Source organism: Macaca thibetana, chromosome 15 (genome assembly GCF_024542745.1).
Source record: "Macaca thibetana thibetana isolate TM-01 chromosome 15, ASM2454274v1, whole genome shotgun sequence".
Taxonomy (NCBI): domain Eukaryota; kingdom Metazoa; phylum Chordata; class Mammalia; order Primates; family Cercopithecidae; genus Macaca; species Macaca thibetana.
The window spans coordinates 15,588,049-15,604,996 of record NC_065592.1 but is presented as its reverse complement, the minus strand read 5'-3'; the positions used below and the strand labels follow the sequence as shown (position 1 = coordinate 15,604,996).

Sequence of the window (16,948 nt, the reverse complement as noted above, 5' to 3'; positions counted from 1 at the left end):
GATGTGTTGGAGCTTTGGAGTAGAAATTTTAAAGCATTAATTACTGAATACTTAATATGTCATATATTTAAATGTATAGAGATCAGTTTGCTATTTCTTTTTGGTTTTGAATTGTTACTAATTGTTAATCAGTGGCAGTTTTACTGTAAGTATGGTTTTTGCCTTCAAGAGCAAATCACCAGATATTCAAAGCAATATCTACACACAAATCCAACTTCCACTAAAATCCCTGCTTTTTGTTTGCTGTGGAAGAATAGCACCACAGGACAGAGAGGTCCCATGGTACCTAGTTGAAAATACTGACTTAAAGGGCAATGTTGCTAGACATGTAGGGACAAGTAAAAATTTCTTCTATATAATTGCATTCTTCAGAGCTACGTTAAGATGAAGATGTTTTTGTATTGTCAGTGTTAAGTGAGCCCACCAATCGATACCTATTTCTAAAATTCTTACTGATTTGACTGTATAATTGACTTTGAGAGGCTTTAATTTGTTTGATACAAATACACTATAACTCCTATTACTGATGTACAGGCTGTGAAGTCGTTTATTATGTAAGATTGAGCTGCAGATTTGTTTCTGAGCTTCCTGGAGGCCAAAGCAAAAATGAATATTGGATCATTTCCATGGGGAAAAATATGCATAATTTTTTAGGAGAAACCGTTTTTTGATGGGGACACTGAGTAAACTAGATGTCCTCACCACCATGAAATACAAAGTTTCAATAGCAGGGTCTTTTTTTTGTTGGTTGTTTTCTTTTTTTGACAGAGTCTTACAACATGCTGATACCACAACTTAGTGAAGGTAGTTCTGTGAAAGGCCAAGATATTGTGATCTAAAAATATATCTATCCAGTGGTCAGCCTTAAAGAATAAAACTCAGAACATTTAAAAGAATACTCATTTTTTTTTTTTTTTTTAAGATCTCAAATGTTTAAGATACATGCCCCCTAGGATTTAGAGACTGTGCCTTTTCTTTGAATAAGTTACAGTGGAGCCACATGTTGAGATTTTATTCACCTTTTTTTTTTTTTGACATGGAGTTTCGCTTTTACTGCCCAGGCTGGAGTTCAGTGGCGCAATCTTGGCCCACTGCAACCTCTGCCTCCCAGATTTAAGTGTTTCTCCTGCCTCAGCCTCCCGAGTTGCTGGGATTACAGGCATGTGCCACCACGCCCGGCTAATTTTGTATTTTTAGTAGAGATGGGGTTTCTCCATGTTGATCAGGCTGGTCTCAAACTCCCAATCTCAGGTGATCTTCCCTCCTTGGCCTTCCAAAGTGCTGATATTACAGACATGAGCCACCGTGCCTGCCCTCACTTTGGTTTTATGTTTAAGAATGTCATACATTTCTCTGGCTACATATTACTAGGGCCTTAGTTATTTCTGTTTTTCATAAACACTGAGCGGCCTTCATACAAGGAAGCATGTTCAAATTAGTAAAAAAAAAACTTCATTTTCAAAGTCTATGTCATACCAATTTTAGTTATAAGAGTCTGGAAGAGAAAAGCATTTTATTTTATTATTATCTTTTTTTGAGACAGAGTCTTACTCTGTTGCCCAGGATGGAATGCAGTGGCCCAATCTCAGCTCACTGCAAGCTCCGCCTCCCGGGTTCTTGCCATTCTCCTGCCTCAGCCTCCCGAGTAGCTGGGACTACAGGCACCTGCCACCACGCCCAGCTAATTTTTTTTTTGTATTATTAGTAGAGACGGGGTTTCACCATGTTAGCCAGGATGGTCTTAATCTCCTGACCTGGTGATCTGCCCGTCTTGGCCTTCCAAAGTGCTGGGATAACAGGTGTGAGCCACCGTGCCTGGCCACGAGAAAAGCATTTTTTAAAATATATTAGAAATTATAACTCCAACACAATACTGATAACAGAATATTTTCACTTTTACAATACGTTCATTTGGGTTAGGAAGGTGATCTAGGAAACCAGACCAGTTGGGTTCCAGAGCTAGCTTCCTACTTTCTAGCCAAGTGATTTAACTTTTTTCCTCATCTGTCAAGTGGGGGAGATAATAGAACCCACCTCAAAAGGTTGTTAAGATAGACCTACATGTTGTTACTTAAATAATTATTTTTAGGTCTGTGAAAGTACATCTGGCAATAGAAAATTTCTTTTAGATCTTTTAGATAAGTGGCTCTGACCCTTACTATGTGTCTTATATCCTTTTGAGAATTAATTTATTCAATAAGTTTTTATCAGTTGCTTACTGTGTGTCAGATACTCTTCTCTGGGCTTAGAGATATATGTGAACAAAACAGAAATCTCTCTCTTCATGAAGCTTAACGTTCTAGTGAACATGTTTAAAACCCTGAGCACTCCTCTGAGAAAAATGCTCACAAAACTTTGCATACAGGCCAGGCGCGGTGGCCCACGCCTGTAATCCCAGCACTTTGGGAGGCTGAGGTGAGCAGATACTTGAGGCTGGGAGTTCGAGAACAGCCTGGCCAACATAGCGAAACCCCATCTCTACCAATAAAAAAATTAGCTGGGCATGATGGTGTGCGCCTGTAATCCCAGCTACTTGGGAGTCTGAGGCAGGAAAATCTCTTGAACCTGGGAGGTGGAGGTTGCAGTGAGCCAACATCACGGCCTCTGCACTCCAGCCTGGGCAACAGAGTGCAACTCTGTCTCAAAAACAAAGGAAAACGAAACAAAAAACTTTGCATACAAAGTCAGATAATTTATAGAAACCTGTAAGTCTGTTTATTAAATCTTAGGCTAAGAAAACTATACACACCTTGTTTTTGTTTTGTCATAATTCTTGTGAGGCATTCCTTAGATGGGTTCAGTACTTAATTTTAAAAGACAAAGCAATTAAGAGACAAAATAATGTTACTGTTTTTCTTTGTCACTTTTCTTGGCTCTATCAAATTGGAAGTGCTTGAGATGTGACATGACCAATTGAAATAAAATTTCCAGATTTTGCAGACTTTTGTAGGACCATCTTGGTTTTACCCAAACATAAGACATCTGTTTTCATAGGCTTAACAGTCTTATTCTCATTCTTTATTTTGCTCAGTTCTACTTCCAAACATTTGAAATGAAATGACAAATGACATGAGTGCTATGTAATTAGGAGAGAATTATTTTGCCTCTGAGAGATTTTTGGTCCTCATTTATTTTATATTAAGCATACCACACTTTCAATTTCATTTTCCTTCTTTTGAATTTTTATCCCATCTGTTTAGGGGATTTTAAAAACTTAGTCTTTAAAATGACTTCTGATAAGCAGTAGCTGACTTTTTAAAAAGAAAATGTAACCAAAAATTGTTACTTTATTCTTGTGAAGTATATTGTAAAGATAGGACATGGTATATAATGTATTGGAGTGGGTTTTGGCGTTGTTTTTGTTTTATTCTGTTTTCTTAAATATTACATGATGGCATTTAATAAAGCATCTGTCACATTCTGGGTTAGTCTTAAGAAGAACTGACTTTTTCTTTGGGCAACAAGCTACTTTGGAAATAATAATTTTCCCTATGCTGGTTATTTCTCATGGCAGCCTTCCACTGCGTTTTCTTTGTTTGGGTACTTTCTTTTTCTTCCTGCCATTCTTAGCTTTCTATTTTTCAACTTGAGTTTACAAAAGGGTGTGTATTTAAAGGGTTTCCTACAGTTCCCAGTACCTTGTTGATCCTGAGAAATTACACAGTGAGCCAATTCTCACAGTAAGGTATAAAAATAGTCATCCAGAAAGATTACAGAATGTGGTACCACTGTGGTTTTAACTAATGGGAGACTTTTAAAACCAAGATAGGGAGAAGAAAACAGCACAAATGTTACTATTTCCTTAGATTTTTTATCTGCATAATCTATTTTAGGAGAGCCTTCAAATTTAAGAAAGTAATAGAGCTTCACCACTGTATTATTGTACACACTCAAAGATCATCATAACTGGGGACAAGAAAGAAATCACCTGCAAATAAATTACAAAAACAGAGCCTACCTGTGATTACTATTGAGCATATATCCACAATGTTCATTACACCAATTTTATTGCACAAATTTAGTCCAGCATTTTATTGAGGGCTTTAATAAGTTCTGGTGTGTGAAGTTGGGTGGCTTAATTTCTCTTAAGTCTGAATTTCCATATTGTAGAATAAGGAGGTAATATCTTTTTGCTTTTAATAAACTTTATTTTTAAGAACAGTTTTAGATTTACAGAAATACTGTAAAAATAGTACAAAGAATTCCCGTATACTCTGTTATTAACTCTATTATTATCACCTTGTATTTATGGTACATTTATTATAATTAATAACACAATATCAAGATATTATTAACCAAATCCCAAACTTCATTTACATTTCTTTAGTTTTTATCTAATATCCTTTTTCTGCTCCAGGATTCCATCCAGGATAGTGCATTACATTTAGTCTCATATTTCCTTAGGTTCCCGTTGACTGTAACAGTTTCTGAGGCTTGCCTTGTTTTTAATGACTTTGACAGTTTTAAGAAATACTGTTCAAGTATTTTGTAGAATATCCCTCAAGTGAAATTTGTCTGACATGAAGTCATGAATTTTGAGGAGGAATAATACAGAGGTAAAGCACCATTTTTATGACATCAAGGGTACATGCTGTCAGTGTGACATCACTGCTTTTGACCTCAATCATCTGGCCAAAGTCATCTTTGTCAGTTTTCTCCACCATAAGGTTTCTTTTTCCCACTGCGTTATACTGTACTATACTATTCTGAAGGAATAATACAGAGGTAAAGCGCCATTTTTATGACATCAAGGGTACATGCTGTCAGTGTGACATCACTGCTTTTGACCTCAATCATCTGGCCAAGGTCATCTTTGTCAGTTTTCTCCACCATAAGGTTTCTTTTTCCCACTGTGTTATACTGTACTGTACTATTCTGAAGGAAGTCACTGTGCACAGCCCACACTTAAGGAGTGGGGAGTTTTGCTGTCCTTCCTCGAAGGTGAGGTATCTACATAAATTATTTGGGATTCTTCTGCGTGGAGGATTTGTCTCTTCTCCCCCATTTATTTGTTCAATCATTTATTTATGTAAGTATGTACTCCTGGATATTTCTTTTATTGATTGACTGGAGACAGGGTCTTGTTCTGTCACAGAGGCTGAAATGCAATGGCACGATCACAGCTCACTGCAGCTTTGACCTCCCAGGCTCAAGCAATCCTCCCACCTCAGCCTCCTGAGTAGGTGGGACTACATGTGCCGCCATGCCTGGTTAATTTTTTGTGTGTTTTTTGTTTGCTTGTTTTGTTGAGGTTTTTTTTTAATTTTATTTTTTTAATTTTTAAAAATTATTTTATTTTATTTTATTTTTCTGTAGAGACGGCATTTCACCATGCTGCCCAGGCTGGTCTTGAACTCCTTGGTTCAAGCAGTCCTCCTGTCTTGGCCTCCTAAAGTGCTGGGATTACAATGTGAGCCACCATGCCCAGCCAGATATTTCTTCCTCTCCTTTTTTTTTTTTTTTTTTTTTTTTTTGTGAGATGGAGTTTCTCTCTTGTCGCCCAGGCTGGAGTGCAATGGCACGATCTTGGCTCACTGCAACTTGCGCCTCCTGGGTTCAAGCGATTCTCCTGCCTTAGCCTCCTGAGTAGCTGGGATTACAGGCACCCACCATCACGCCCAGCTAATTTTTGTATTTTTAGTAGAGATGGGGTTTCGCCATTTTAGCCAGGCTGGTCTTGAACTCCTGACCTCAGGTGATCCGACCACCTCGGCCTCCCAGGGTGCTGAGATTATAGGCGTGAGCCACCATGCCTGGCCATTTCTTTTATACTTATATAACCCAGTTTATTTTGTTGCTAAAATTGCTCCAGCTTTGACCATTGATTGGGAACTCTTTCACTTGGCTCCCGTGTCCCTTTGGCATACCCCTATCGATGTAGGTTTGTTTTCTTTGTGGTGGGGGTGAAGGGAGACAATTTCCTGTTTTTTGCCAATACAATATGTTCCAGGCTATCTGCCCTAGTCCTAGAAGCAGCCATTTCTCCAAGGAGGGTTCGTTCCTTTTGTTAGTAAATGATACTAGATACCAAAATATAGATGCTAGGTGTGCTCCTTGCTACTGGATGTTATTGCTTCTAGGCCCTCTCAACTGACAGAGCAAGCAAATGTATGTATGGTAATACCTTTTTAAATGTTGACAGCAAATCATGTATTGCAGTTAGAATAGGATAGAGTCAATAAACTTTATGTGCAATTTTTTGCAACTTTAGATTCAATTCTTACAGACTAGAAGGAGCGTAGGACAAGTATACAAATGACTATTAAAGAACAGAGTAATTGCTGTAAGAGTGGTATCAATGTGGTTTGTAAATTGTTACAACTTTTCTGAAGGGCAAATAAGCAGGACCACTCAAAATCCAAAAACAAGGATTATGCTGTATCTTCAGGGAAATGGAGTGTTTGTGGAAACTGTCTTTTCTCCCTTAAGAATCACTGCTCTACTTTACAGCCTTGTTTATAGCAAAAGGGGTAGAATAGCTGCATATCCCAAAGCGGAGATTTTGGCAGAGTAAATTATGATACGACCATGTGACAGGTTACTGTGCATTAAAAATACTAAGGTAGGATAATGGCCAAATAATATGAAAAGATACAATATTTTGTAGTTAGCAAAAACATATTTTCTAAAATCATTTTATAAAAATAAATGGTTATAACCTAAAAAGTTTGGCATATGCCAGCCAAATATTACCCATGGTTATATCTGAATGGTAAAATTCTTCTTTTTCCTTCCAGTATTATTATTACAGAAAAGCAAAACAATTTTACTAAAATAAGAAAACAAAAAAGTTTTATTATACTAAGAAAGCCAAAAGTTAGATTTTCGCTTTAAAATGCACTAAGGTATATCATTATAATGCTTATGTTTGGGGAAGAGATTTGGATTTTAGCATGAGGCGTTAATTCTCAGTATTTGCTTAGTGAATACATTTAAGAAGTGCTGATATTTTAGAGTATGGTTTTAAATAGACCTCCTTCCAACAATGCCCAAATTCTGCCATGCCAGTCACCCCTTTTTCTCTTTAAGTTTTCAAAGAAATAGAAACACAAGGAAGAGTGACAAGTGGAAAACAAGGTTTAATTTGTTAACTGGCAGCCACCAGCAGCACATTGGACTTGAATATGTGTCTGGGTTTAAAGGCTTTTCTCTTCCTAATGCTCCAGTCTTCCCCCAGCATGCCCCAGATCCTCAGGATTTTCCAGCATGCGTTTGAGAGAGAGAGCAGAATGTCCTGGGTGCCTTTTGCAGCAGTGACCCTACTTACTACATGGTTCAAGTGGTATTCTGAAATCAGATTGGTGTTCACTCTACTTGTGAAGTGGTCATTATGGAGAAGGAGGCATGGACTTCCTCCTCCGGTGTGCATAGTAGTAATGACTCATAAAAGTTTATGACCAGCAAATGATCTGATTGGTCCATGCATTTCAGGAAAATTAATCGGACATGGTTGTGCTGGTAGAAGTAAAGAGATAAAGGAAGATCAGTGTTATGGTCTCAATGTTTATGTCCCCCCAAAATTCATATGTCAAAACCTAATCATGGCTGGGCGTGGTGGCTCACGCCTGTAATCCCAGCACTTTGGGAGGCTGAGGTGGGTGGATCGCGAGGTCAGGAGATGGAGACTATCCTGGCTAACACGGTGAAACCTCGTCTCTACTAAAAAAATACAAAAAATTAGGCGGGTGTGGTGGTGGGCACCTGTAGTCCCAGCTGCTTGGGAGGCTGAGGCAGGAGAATGGCGTGAACCCGGGAGGCAGAGCTTGCAGTGAGGCGAGATCGTGCCACTGCACTCCAGTCTGGGCGACAGAGCGAGACTCTGTCTCAAAATAAATAAATAAATAAAAATTAAAAAAAACCAAAAAAGCCTAATCACTAATGTGATGCCGTTAGGAGATGGGGCCTTTGGGAAGTGTTTAGGTCATGGGGGCAAAGTCCTTATGCATGGGATTTGTGCCCTTAGAAAGAAGAGGCCTAGAGAGCTGCCCTGCCCCATATGAGAACACAGTGAGCACATGCCACCTATGAGCCGTACAGCGAGCCTTCACCAAACACTGCATTTTCCAGCATCTTGATCTTGGAATTTCCAGCCTCCCGAACTATAAAAACAATTCCTGTTGTTTATAAGCCACCCAGTTTTTAGTATTTTGTTAGAGTAGCCCGAAGCGACTAAGACAATCATTTAGGCTGTTATATTAGTCTTGGTAAGATGAAGCATGGGTCTGCCTTTGGGTGATGCACTAGAAGTGGAAAGAGAGAGACAGAATCCAGACTCTGCAGAGAGATCTCAAGATCAGTGATCATTCATGGTAGCTAGAATCAGAAACAAGGTGGTAAAACCTGCTGCCATTCACAAGAATAGAGAAGTGTTGAGAAACGTTGGTGGAGGGAGGTGGGGAATGTGAGATTACAGTTTTTGTGAGTGTACTATAATTTACATACAATGAACATACACCTTACATGTTCATTTTGATGAATTTTGACAATTTTTTATATTTGTATAAACACCAATCAAAGAAAATGTAAACTTTTCTATCATCTCAGAAAGTTGCCTTATGCCCCTTTTCTTTTGATTTCCCACCCACTCCTAGGTAACCATTTCGATTTCTGTCACCATGGGCTTTTGCTCAACATAATGTTTTTGAGATTTATTTGTGTTGTTTCATGTATTAGAGGTTCATTTATATTGCTGGGTAGTAGTCCATTAAATGGATATATCATAATTTATCACTTTTTCTATAGATGGACATTTGAGGTTTCTAGTTGGGCTATTACACATGAGGCTATTAGGAATGGAATTGCTGGGTCATGGTAGTTAGATATATATTTAACTTTATGGGAAACTGCTATGTTCTTTACCAAAATGGTTATATCATTTACACACCCATTAGCAACCATTGAGAGTTCCAGTAATTTCATATCCTCACCAACATTTGGTATTTTTATTTTAGCCAGTCTCATGGGTGTCATTTTATGTGTTTATAATTTATGAGCTGTATATACTGTTTATTTTGCTGCTTGAAATATCAGGGACTATATACCACTACAATTGCAAGGTTTTATTTAAACGTTTACTCGCTGCATATACAGGAATATACTGACTTTTGCAAAATGCAGCAAACATTTTTAACATTTGTTATTACATGAAAAAGTATGAAAGTGTTCAAAGAGATAGACATTTCAAGCTGTAGCAGGTTGTGACAGAGTTTTTGAGGGCAAAGCATGTATAAAATTAATAACATGTTAGTATATTTAAAATCATAACGAAAATCTTCTCTCTGGTCATGCTGACCATAACAAATTATGTGTTGTAGTATACTTATAACAAGGGTTAACAGACTACCACCTCAGGGCCAAGTTCAGTTTGCCTCTCACTTTTGTTTATTCGTTTTTGTTGTTGTTGTTTAAGACAGGTTTTCTCTCTTATGGCCCAGGCTGGAGCACAGTGACACAGTGTTGGCTCACTGCAACCTCCACCTCCTGGGCTCAAGGGATCCTCCTGCTTCAGCCTCCCGAATAGCTAAGACAAGTGTGTGCCACTACGCCCAGCTAATTTTTGTATTTTTGTAGAGATGAGATTTCACCGTGTTGCCCAGGCTGGTCTCGATCTGCTGGGCTCAAGTGGTTTACTCGCCTCGGCCTCCCAAAGTGCTAGGATTACAGGCATAAGGTACTGTGCCTGGCCTGCTCTTGCTTTTATAAATAAAGTTTTGTTAGGACACAGCAGTGCTTGTTTATTTACGTATTGTCTATGGGTGCTCTACAAGGGAACAATTGAAAAACTGCAGCACTGAATGGCTTGCAAAGCCAAAAATTTTTACCTGACCCTTTATAGAAAAAGTTGCAAGATGTCCGTACTGCATAATCCTATTGCATTTTTGTTTTCTTCTGAAGATTAAAGGTGTTTTTCTTGGGATAAATGAATTAGCCAAAACACAAAACCAGTTGATCAAAAAAAAAAACCTACCTCTGTTATAACAGCAGTAATTTTCAGAACATAACAACTGACAATATTTTTGCCATTCATTCCGTGTTCTTTTAAAGTCACCATCTGTGCACTGTTGCCGTAAGTACATTTATAAAAGTACATTTATAAGAACTTGTCTGTTAAGCCATTTTGCTAACTACAGCCTCCTTGAGAGGATGTATTTGGTTGACTCGATCAGTTTGGCCATGAATAGTGTTATATGTGTTGAATTGGCAGGCTCTCTACATCAGTTACATTTATGTTTAACTCCTTAGAAATGAATACAGCTGGGTTTTGTGGCTCACACCTGTAATCCCAACACTTTGGGAGGCCGAGGCAGGCGCATCACCTGAGGTCAGGAGTTCAAGACCAGCCTGACCAGGAGAAAACCCATCTCTACTAAAAATACAAAAATTAGCCGGGCATGGTAGCACATGCCTGTAATCCCGGCTACTTGGGAGGCTGAGGCAGGAGAATCACTTGAACTGGGGAGGTGGAGGTTATGGTGAGCCAGGATTGCTCCATTGCACTCCAGCCTGGGCAACAAGAGCAAAACAAGAAAGAAAAGGAATATATATTGTTGTATAAAGCTTAATTTTATAAGCACTTGCTTTGACTATTTTGCAAAAGCTCTTTGCTTTTTTCCTCTAGGGGATCATCCATAATGTTGCTGTGTTTTATTTTCGAACCTTTTCAAATTTAATATCGTTCTGATAGGAACTTACTAAATTTATCATTATTAGAATTTCTGCATCATTTTTGCATGAGTGGCCTCCAGCAAGTCAAATGAATTTATTCCAAGTTCTTCAGCATATTTCCTAAGGCCAAATATTTTAAGCAAATGATTCACATGGAACTCCTCAATTTATTATCATTCTTGAAGGCATCAAAAATTGAGTGTGAATTTTCAAATTGACCTTCTCTTAAGGACATTTGGCCCTTTCATTCTCTTATAATTCCATGATTAATGGATATGGGATGGCAGATTGACAAGAACCCAGTTATAGAGAGTATTTTCAGTTTTTTTGTTATTTTTTACATCCTGTGTACAGTTGAATTTCCAAATCTCATCTCCTCTCTCTCTCTTTTTTTTTTAAATTGAGACAGGTCTCACTGTGTTGCGCAGGCTGGAGTGCAGTGCCATGATGTTGGCTCACTACAACCTCTGCCTCACGGGCTTAAGCTATTCTCGTGTCTCAGCCTTCCAAGTAGCTGGGATTACAGGCGCCTGCCACCATGCCTGGCTAATTTTGGTATTTGTAGTAGAGACGGGGTTTCACCATGTTGCCAGACCGGTCTCAAACTGCTGGCCTCAAGTGATCCACCTGTCTCAGCCTCTGAAAGTTGCTCGGATTACAGGCGAGAGCCACCATGCCCAGCCCAAATCTCATACCTCTAATAACTGTATCCTTTTTTGGGTTGTCATCTCCATCATCAGTATGATATGATTGATGTAACTGATGTAAAATATTTTGAAGGTTTCCATATTCCTCTCCATTCTCAATTTAATTTTCTAACCTGCATAGTTGTCTTAAACCACAGTCTATCATTCTTAGCATTTTTTAGAGCTTCTGTTGTTTTATAGAATTCCTAAATTCATCTGACTCTCTTTGGATTGTTTCCAGTTTTGGCTGTTAGAAATAAAGCTGCTGTAAACATTGAGTTTGTCTTTTCATGCATTTATATTTTCAGTTCTCTTTGGTAAATACCTAGGAATGGAATCATTGGGTTGTATGGTAATTTTGTGTTTACTGTTGTAAGAAACTGCCAAACTGTTTCCAAAGTGTTTGTACCATTTTGCATTGTATAGGAGTTCCAGTTGTTTCTTATCCTTTGCCAACACTTCTTAATTTTAGCATTTTGTAGATATGTAGTGGAGTCTCATTGTGGTTTTAATTTGCACTGCCCTGAGGACTCGTAATGTTGACATCTTTTCAAGTGCTTATTTGCCATGTGTTAGATCTTCCTTAATGAAATGCCTGAATCATTTACACCCTCCCACTTTTTAAAAAATTGTCTTTCTCATTAGAGAGTTATATATTCTGGATACAACTCCAACTTTATTTATTTATTTATTTTTTGAGACGGAGTCTCGCTCTGTCGCCCAGGCTGGAGTGCAGTGGCCGGATCTCAGCTCACTGCAAGCTTCGCCTCCCGGGTTTATGCCATTCTCCTGCCTCAGCCTCCCGAGTAGCTGGGACTACAGGTGTCCGCCACCTCGCCCGGCTAGTTTTTTGTATTTTTTAGTGGAGACAGGGTTTCACCGTGTTAGCCAGGATGGTCTCGATCTACTGACCTCGTGATCCGCCCATCTCGGCCTCCCAAAGTGCTGGGATTACAGGTCTCCAACTTTATTATCAAATATGTTTTGTAGGTATTGTGTCCTGGCCTATGACTTAACTTTTCATATTTTAAACAGTTTTTTAAATAGTAAGATTTTAAAATTTTGATGAAGTATCCAGTTTGTCATTTTTTTATGATTCATGTCTCATAGGGACCCCTCTTCTAACTCTTCAGTTCTCTATTCAGCTTATTCCTCACTAGCACTCTACCCTACAGTTCTAGCTACCTTGCCTTCCCCAAAATCTGTGCGTGTACTCACTCACTCTGTCGGTCACTCTCGCTTGCTCTCCCTCTCTCCCCCACTTTCTCAACTTTTGGAGGTACCTCCAACGCCGAGCTCTATTTCATTCTGGAAGCTACCACCATGTAATTAGTTGCTGTAGTCATAGATATCCCTTGGATTTTTTCCTTTTGTTGAAGAGCACCACAGTCCTGAGCTGCCATTAACTGTTAAGACTATGTTAATAACTAGAAGTAACATATGCCACTCAAACTCTTTGAAAAGCAATTTGGCGACTTCCTTGAAGGTATAAATAGTTTACTGTTTAAGAAAGAGCATAGGCTTTAAAGTTAGTTCAGATCCCACAACCATAAAATATTCATGGCCTTGGGAACATAATTACCCAAAAGGCTAGAGAAATTATTGGACAAGAGAAGAACAGCACTTGCATTTTTCATCTTAAAACAGAGGTATCATGTTCTTTGGTAGTATACTGATGATGATGTATTCTTACCAAGGAGAATCAACTCTATTGTCTTAGCTATGAAGACACTGCATTGTTAAAAATAGAAGGTCATGTTTCTGTATTCCAGTTCTTTACTGTGTCAGCAAATGAAATTTAACAAGGGGAGAATATTGGAAATAACTGGGTACTTGGTGTATTTTACAAAGGTTTGTTGACATTATTGACATTTGTTCAGTTTTAGTTAACTCATTATAGAAGAGGAAACAGTTTTTGTCCGTTGGAAAAAGCAAAGGATATTTTCCCATAGCCTGCTTGAATCCCTTGGCATTTGGTGGTCTGGTTCATTCTGAGTAGATTGCTTTGTGCATTCTTATGCCATTTGCCTCTAGGACAAACCCCAATTAAGTAACTACTCTTTTCCATTTGAAAACTGGCATATGGGCTTCATTCCAAAGCATCAATTAAAGCAGCAGTTTTTCTACTGGGAGCACTTTACCTCCTCCTTTTGCGATTAGTTTGAGTATTTTCCTATGAGAAATCCATTCTTAATAGCATATTTTCCATCTTACAATAGAAGGGGCAGCAGCTGCAGTTCTTTGCAGTAAGAATGGAGTATAATATGGAAGTGTATAGATGAAATGGGTTGCTTTTCTTCCATCTTTTTTTCCCTTTTACATTTGCTTTTGCTTGAGTGGTTGGTGCCTGAAGAGACAGTAACTATGGGCATGCATATATGTATGTATGTCCCCGCAACATTTAAAGTGTGTAAATGAGAAGACCTTGCGTAAACCTGAATATTTACATAACTAACCTAACTAAAACCTCTCTTTCCTTATGTTTCCACAGGAGTCTCCCCAGGACAGTGCTATCACCCGGGATATTAACCGAACGTTCCCAGCCCATGACTACTTTAAGGACACAGGAGGAGATGGACAAGATTCCTTATATAAAATATGCAAGGTATTTCAAGTCAAAAGAAAAAAAAAAAGACTCAATTTTGAGTGGTGGTTCTGCTTTGAAATTATATAAGAAACAACTACAAAGTATAATTTGTATTTGATGTTCAAGAATTCAAAAAAGAGAGAAGACATTGCAAAGTCAAAGGTGAGAACAGAATTTTAGACTCATTAAAGAGTAGAAAATAATTAGAAATAAAACGGTAGGGTTTCCTTTCCCTATCTAATCAAGATTTTTAGATGACAGTTGCACATTTAGACTTTCAAAATTTGTTTTTATGTTAAGAACCTCTGAACCCTGTGACATTGCAGACTCCTTTTCAGTATTCACTTTATAAGTGATGAACTTGGTACCTATGGTACCATCTCACAGTGGGAAGTGTCATTGCCTATCCAGGTGGACTTACAGCACTGCAGCATAGTAAATGATGGGAGATTCTGATTTCTCTCAAAAGATCTGTACCCAAACACTAAAGGAAGTGATAACCTGTTCAATTTCAGTATTCCATTTTCAAATAGATTTTGGCACATTAGAGCGATTGGGTTATAAAAGGAGGAGGTAGGAACGGAGTTTTTCGATCTTCGTCTGTCCTCAGAATTCGTCTTTAGTCTTTTCCTCCCAAAAGTAATCAAGTACTTATTTAGCATCTCCTATGTAGTAAGTACAGATAAAGCATGAGACATGTCCGTAATGCTATATGACAACGGGTTTTAGGACAGGCTAGCAATAAAGGATAGGCTCACCAGTGAAAAGTTAGATGATTTAAACTATAAGGACAGTTGAGTTTAGAGAAATATTTTTTAGATTTAATTTTAACTTTTACATAGGATACATAAAACTATGATTTCTGTGGTAATCTTCCTCTCTGATCATCCTTTTTTAGCCCCTTCTCAGTTTTATTTCCTGCTTAAACAGTGACCCCTGCCATCTCTCACTTTACTACAGAATTTCTTGGAAAGTAACACTGTGTCCACTCCCTCTGGTCCCTCGTTACATACTTTTGACCCCACTATATTCTAATTCCTATTTGATGATGCTTTTCCTTGCAGAGCTTTCTGCTCTTGAGCATAAGACATGTCAGCCTCTTGGGTATGGGCTCACTCTCATGACTTCACTGACTTCATCATTTTATCTCACACTACCTGCCGCTAAACCAGAGGCCTTCCTCTGGGTGATCAGTTGGTAGTTTCGCTAGCTCTACACCATCTCCCTGGGTAATCTGTTCCACCCCCAGAGCTTCAGCTATCACCACTGTACAGATGTTCTCAAATCTATATTAACTCAAGGTCTAAATTTCCAGCAGACAATTAGTCTCCATGTAAAAGTCTGTCAAGTATATCAAACAGAATGGGTTTAAAAATAGAGTTCATTTTAAAACATGGTTTATTATGAAAAATTTCAAGCATAAACATTAATTAATATAATGATTAGTCTAACTGATAAGTATAGTTAATATCCCCCACGCTAATTCATTATTTGTCAATGTATTGTCACAGTTGCTTTGTCTCTTTTTTTCCTTTTTCCTGAAGTACTTTAAAACAAATTTTAGACATCATGATCCTAATTTTTTAATACTACATCTCTAAAAAATAAGTTTATCCATCTTTACCAATTAGTAGCTACTCCATATTCAAATATCCTTAATATGGCTGGGTAGAATCAAGATCCAACAAGACCCACATTACATTAAGTTGTATCTTTTTAAATGAAACATAGTCCTCCTCTTCTCCCATACCATTGTCCTGCTGGAGACAATCATTTCTGTTAGTTTTCAGTCCTGTCTTTGTCTAGGTTGTGTTAGGTATGACTGATGTCTCCCTTAGCTTCATTCTGTCTCTTCACCGCCCTGGTAGAGGCCAGTATCTTACATTGCTGGCAGTTTTACAAAAGCTGCTCTGCCTTTGGGTTCTAGCCTGTTTATTCTTTACTCCTTGCCTAACACAGAATTAGATCATTTCAGTGGCCTCCACAGAAACCTTTATAACGGCTACTTTATAACCCATGGAATTAAATGAAAAGTCCTAGTTCATTTCCCTGGATTCCTTAGCTTAGTGTTGAAGATACTTTGTATTATATCCTGACTTTGCCCTTATTGCTGCTTCTCCAAATATTGTATGCATTAGCCACATTGAACTTCTCACTGTGCTCTCGTTGATTCGCTTGTCTAACTTCCCCCTGAACTGTGATGTCTTCAAGGGCAGGGATCATTTCTTAGATATGGTAGCATCTGTAGCACTTGGCACAGTGCTTGGTCTATAGTAGGTGTTCATTAAGTGTTGATGAATTAGTGAAATGTCTTTTCCTCCCCCAGATTTCATTACAGCCAACATGAAACTTACACTCCAAACATTTTCCAAATATATCATATAATTTCACACCTGTATGATTCCTTTATCTTCCATCAGCCTGAAAAATATCCTCCCCTCCATTTTCTACCTATAGAAATTCAGTACAATTTCATCCTATTATTAATACATAATTGCTGAAGCTCTGTGCTGAGCATGTTAAATGAGAGGACTAAATGAGAAGAATACATCAACTCTGTGATATTAATACTAGGCTTATTCTCATATTACAAATAAAGTAAGTTACACACTCAAGATCCATATCTAGGCCAGGCGCAGTGGCTTACGCCTGCAATCCCAGGACTTTGGGAGGCCAAGGTGGGTGGATCACCTGAGGTCAGGAGTTCGAGACCAGCCTAGCCAACATGATGAAATCCCATCTCTACTAAAAATACAAAGATTAGCTGGGTGTGGTGGTGGGCATCTGTAATCCCAGCTACTTGGGAGTCCCAGCTACTGAGGCAGGAGAATTGCTTGAACCTGAGAGGCGGAGGTTGCAGTGAGCCAAGATCGTGCCACTGCACTCAGCTTGGGTGACAGAGCGAGACTCCATCTCAAATAAAAAAAAGAAAAAGAAAGAAAAGATCCATATCTAGACATTGGCAGTTGTGGGATTTTAACCCAACTCTGACTAACTCTAAAGCCTCTGT

The 16,948-nt window shown here is 38.4% G+C and overlaps 1 protein-coding gene across 8 annotated transcripts in view; it reads left to right on the top strand.

Annotated features, from left to right (window-relative positions):
- RABGAP1 (RAB GTPase activating protein 1) overlaps positions 1 to 16,948 on the top strand; it is a 177,063-nt gene that overhangs the window by 122,288 nt on the left and 37,827 nt on the right. For all 8 annotated transcript variants that reach the window (XM_050760654.1, XM_050760652.1, XM_050760653.1 and 5 more), the window contains one exon: positions 13,843 to 13,956. In XM_050760654.1, the coding sequence (XP_050616611.1) occupies positions 13,843 to 13,956 (114 nt within the window). The remainder of the gene's footprint in view (positions 1 to 13,842; positions 13,957 to 16,948) is intronic.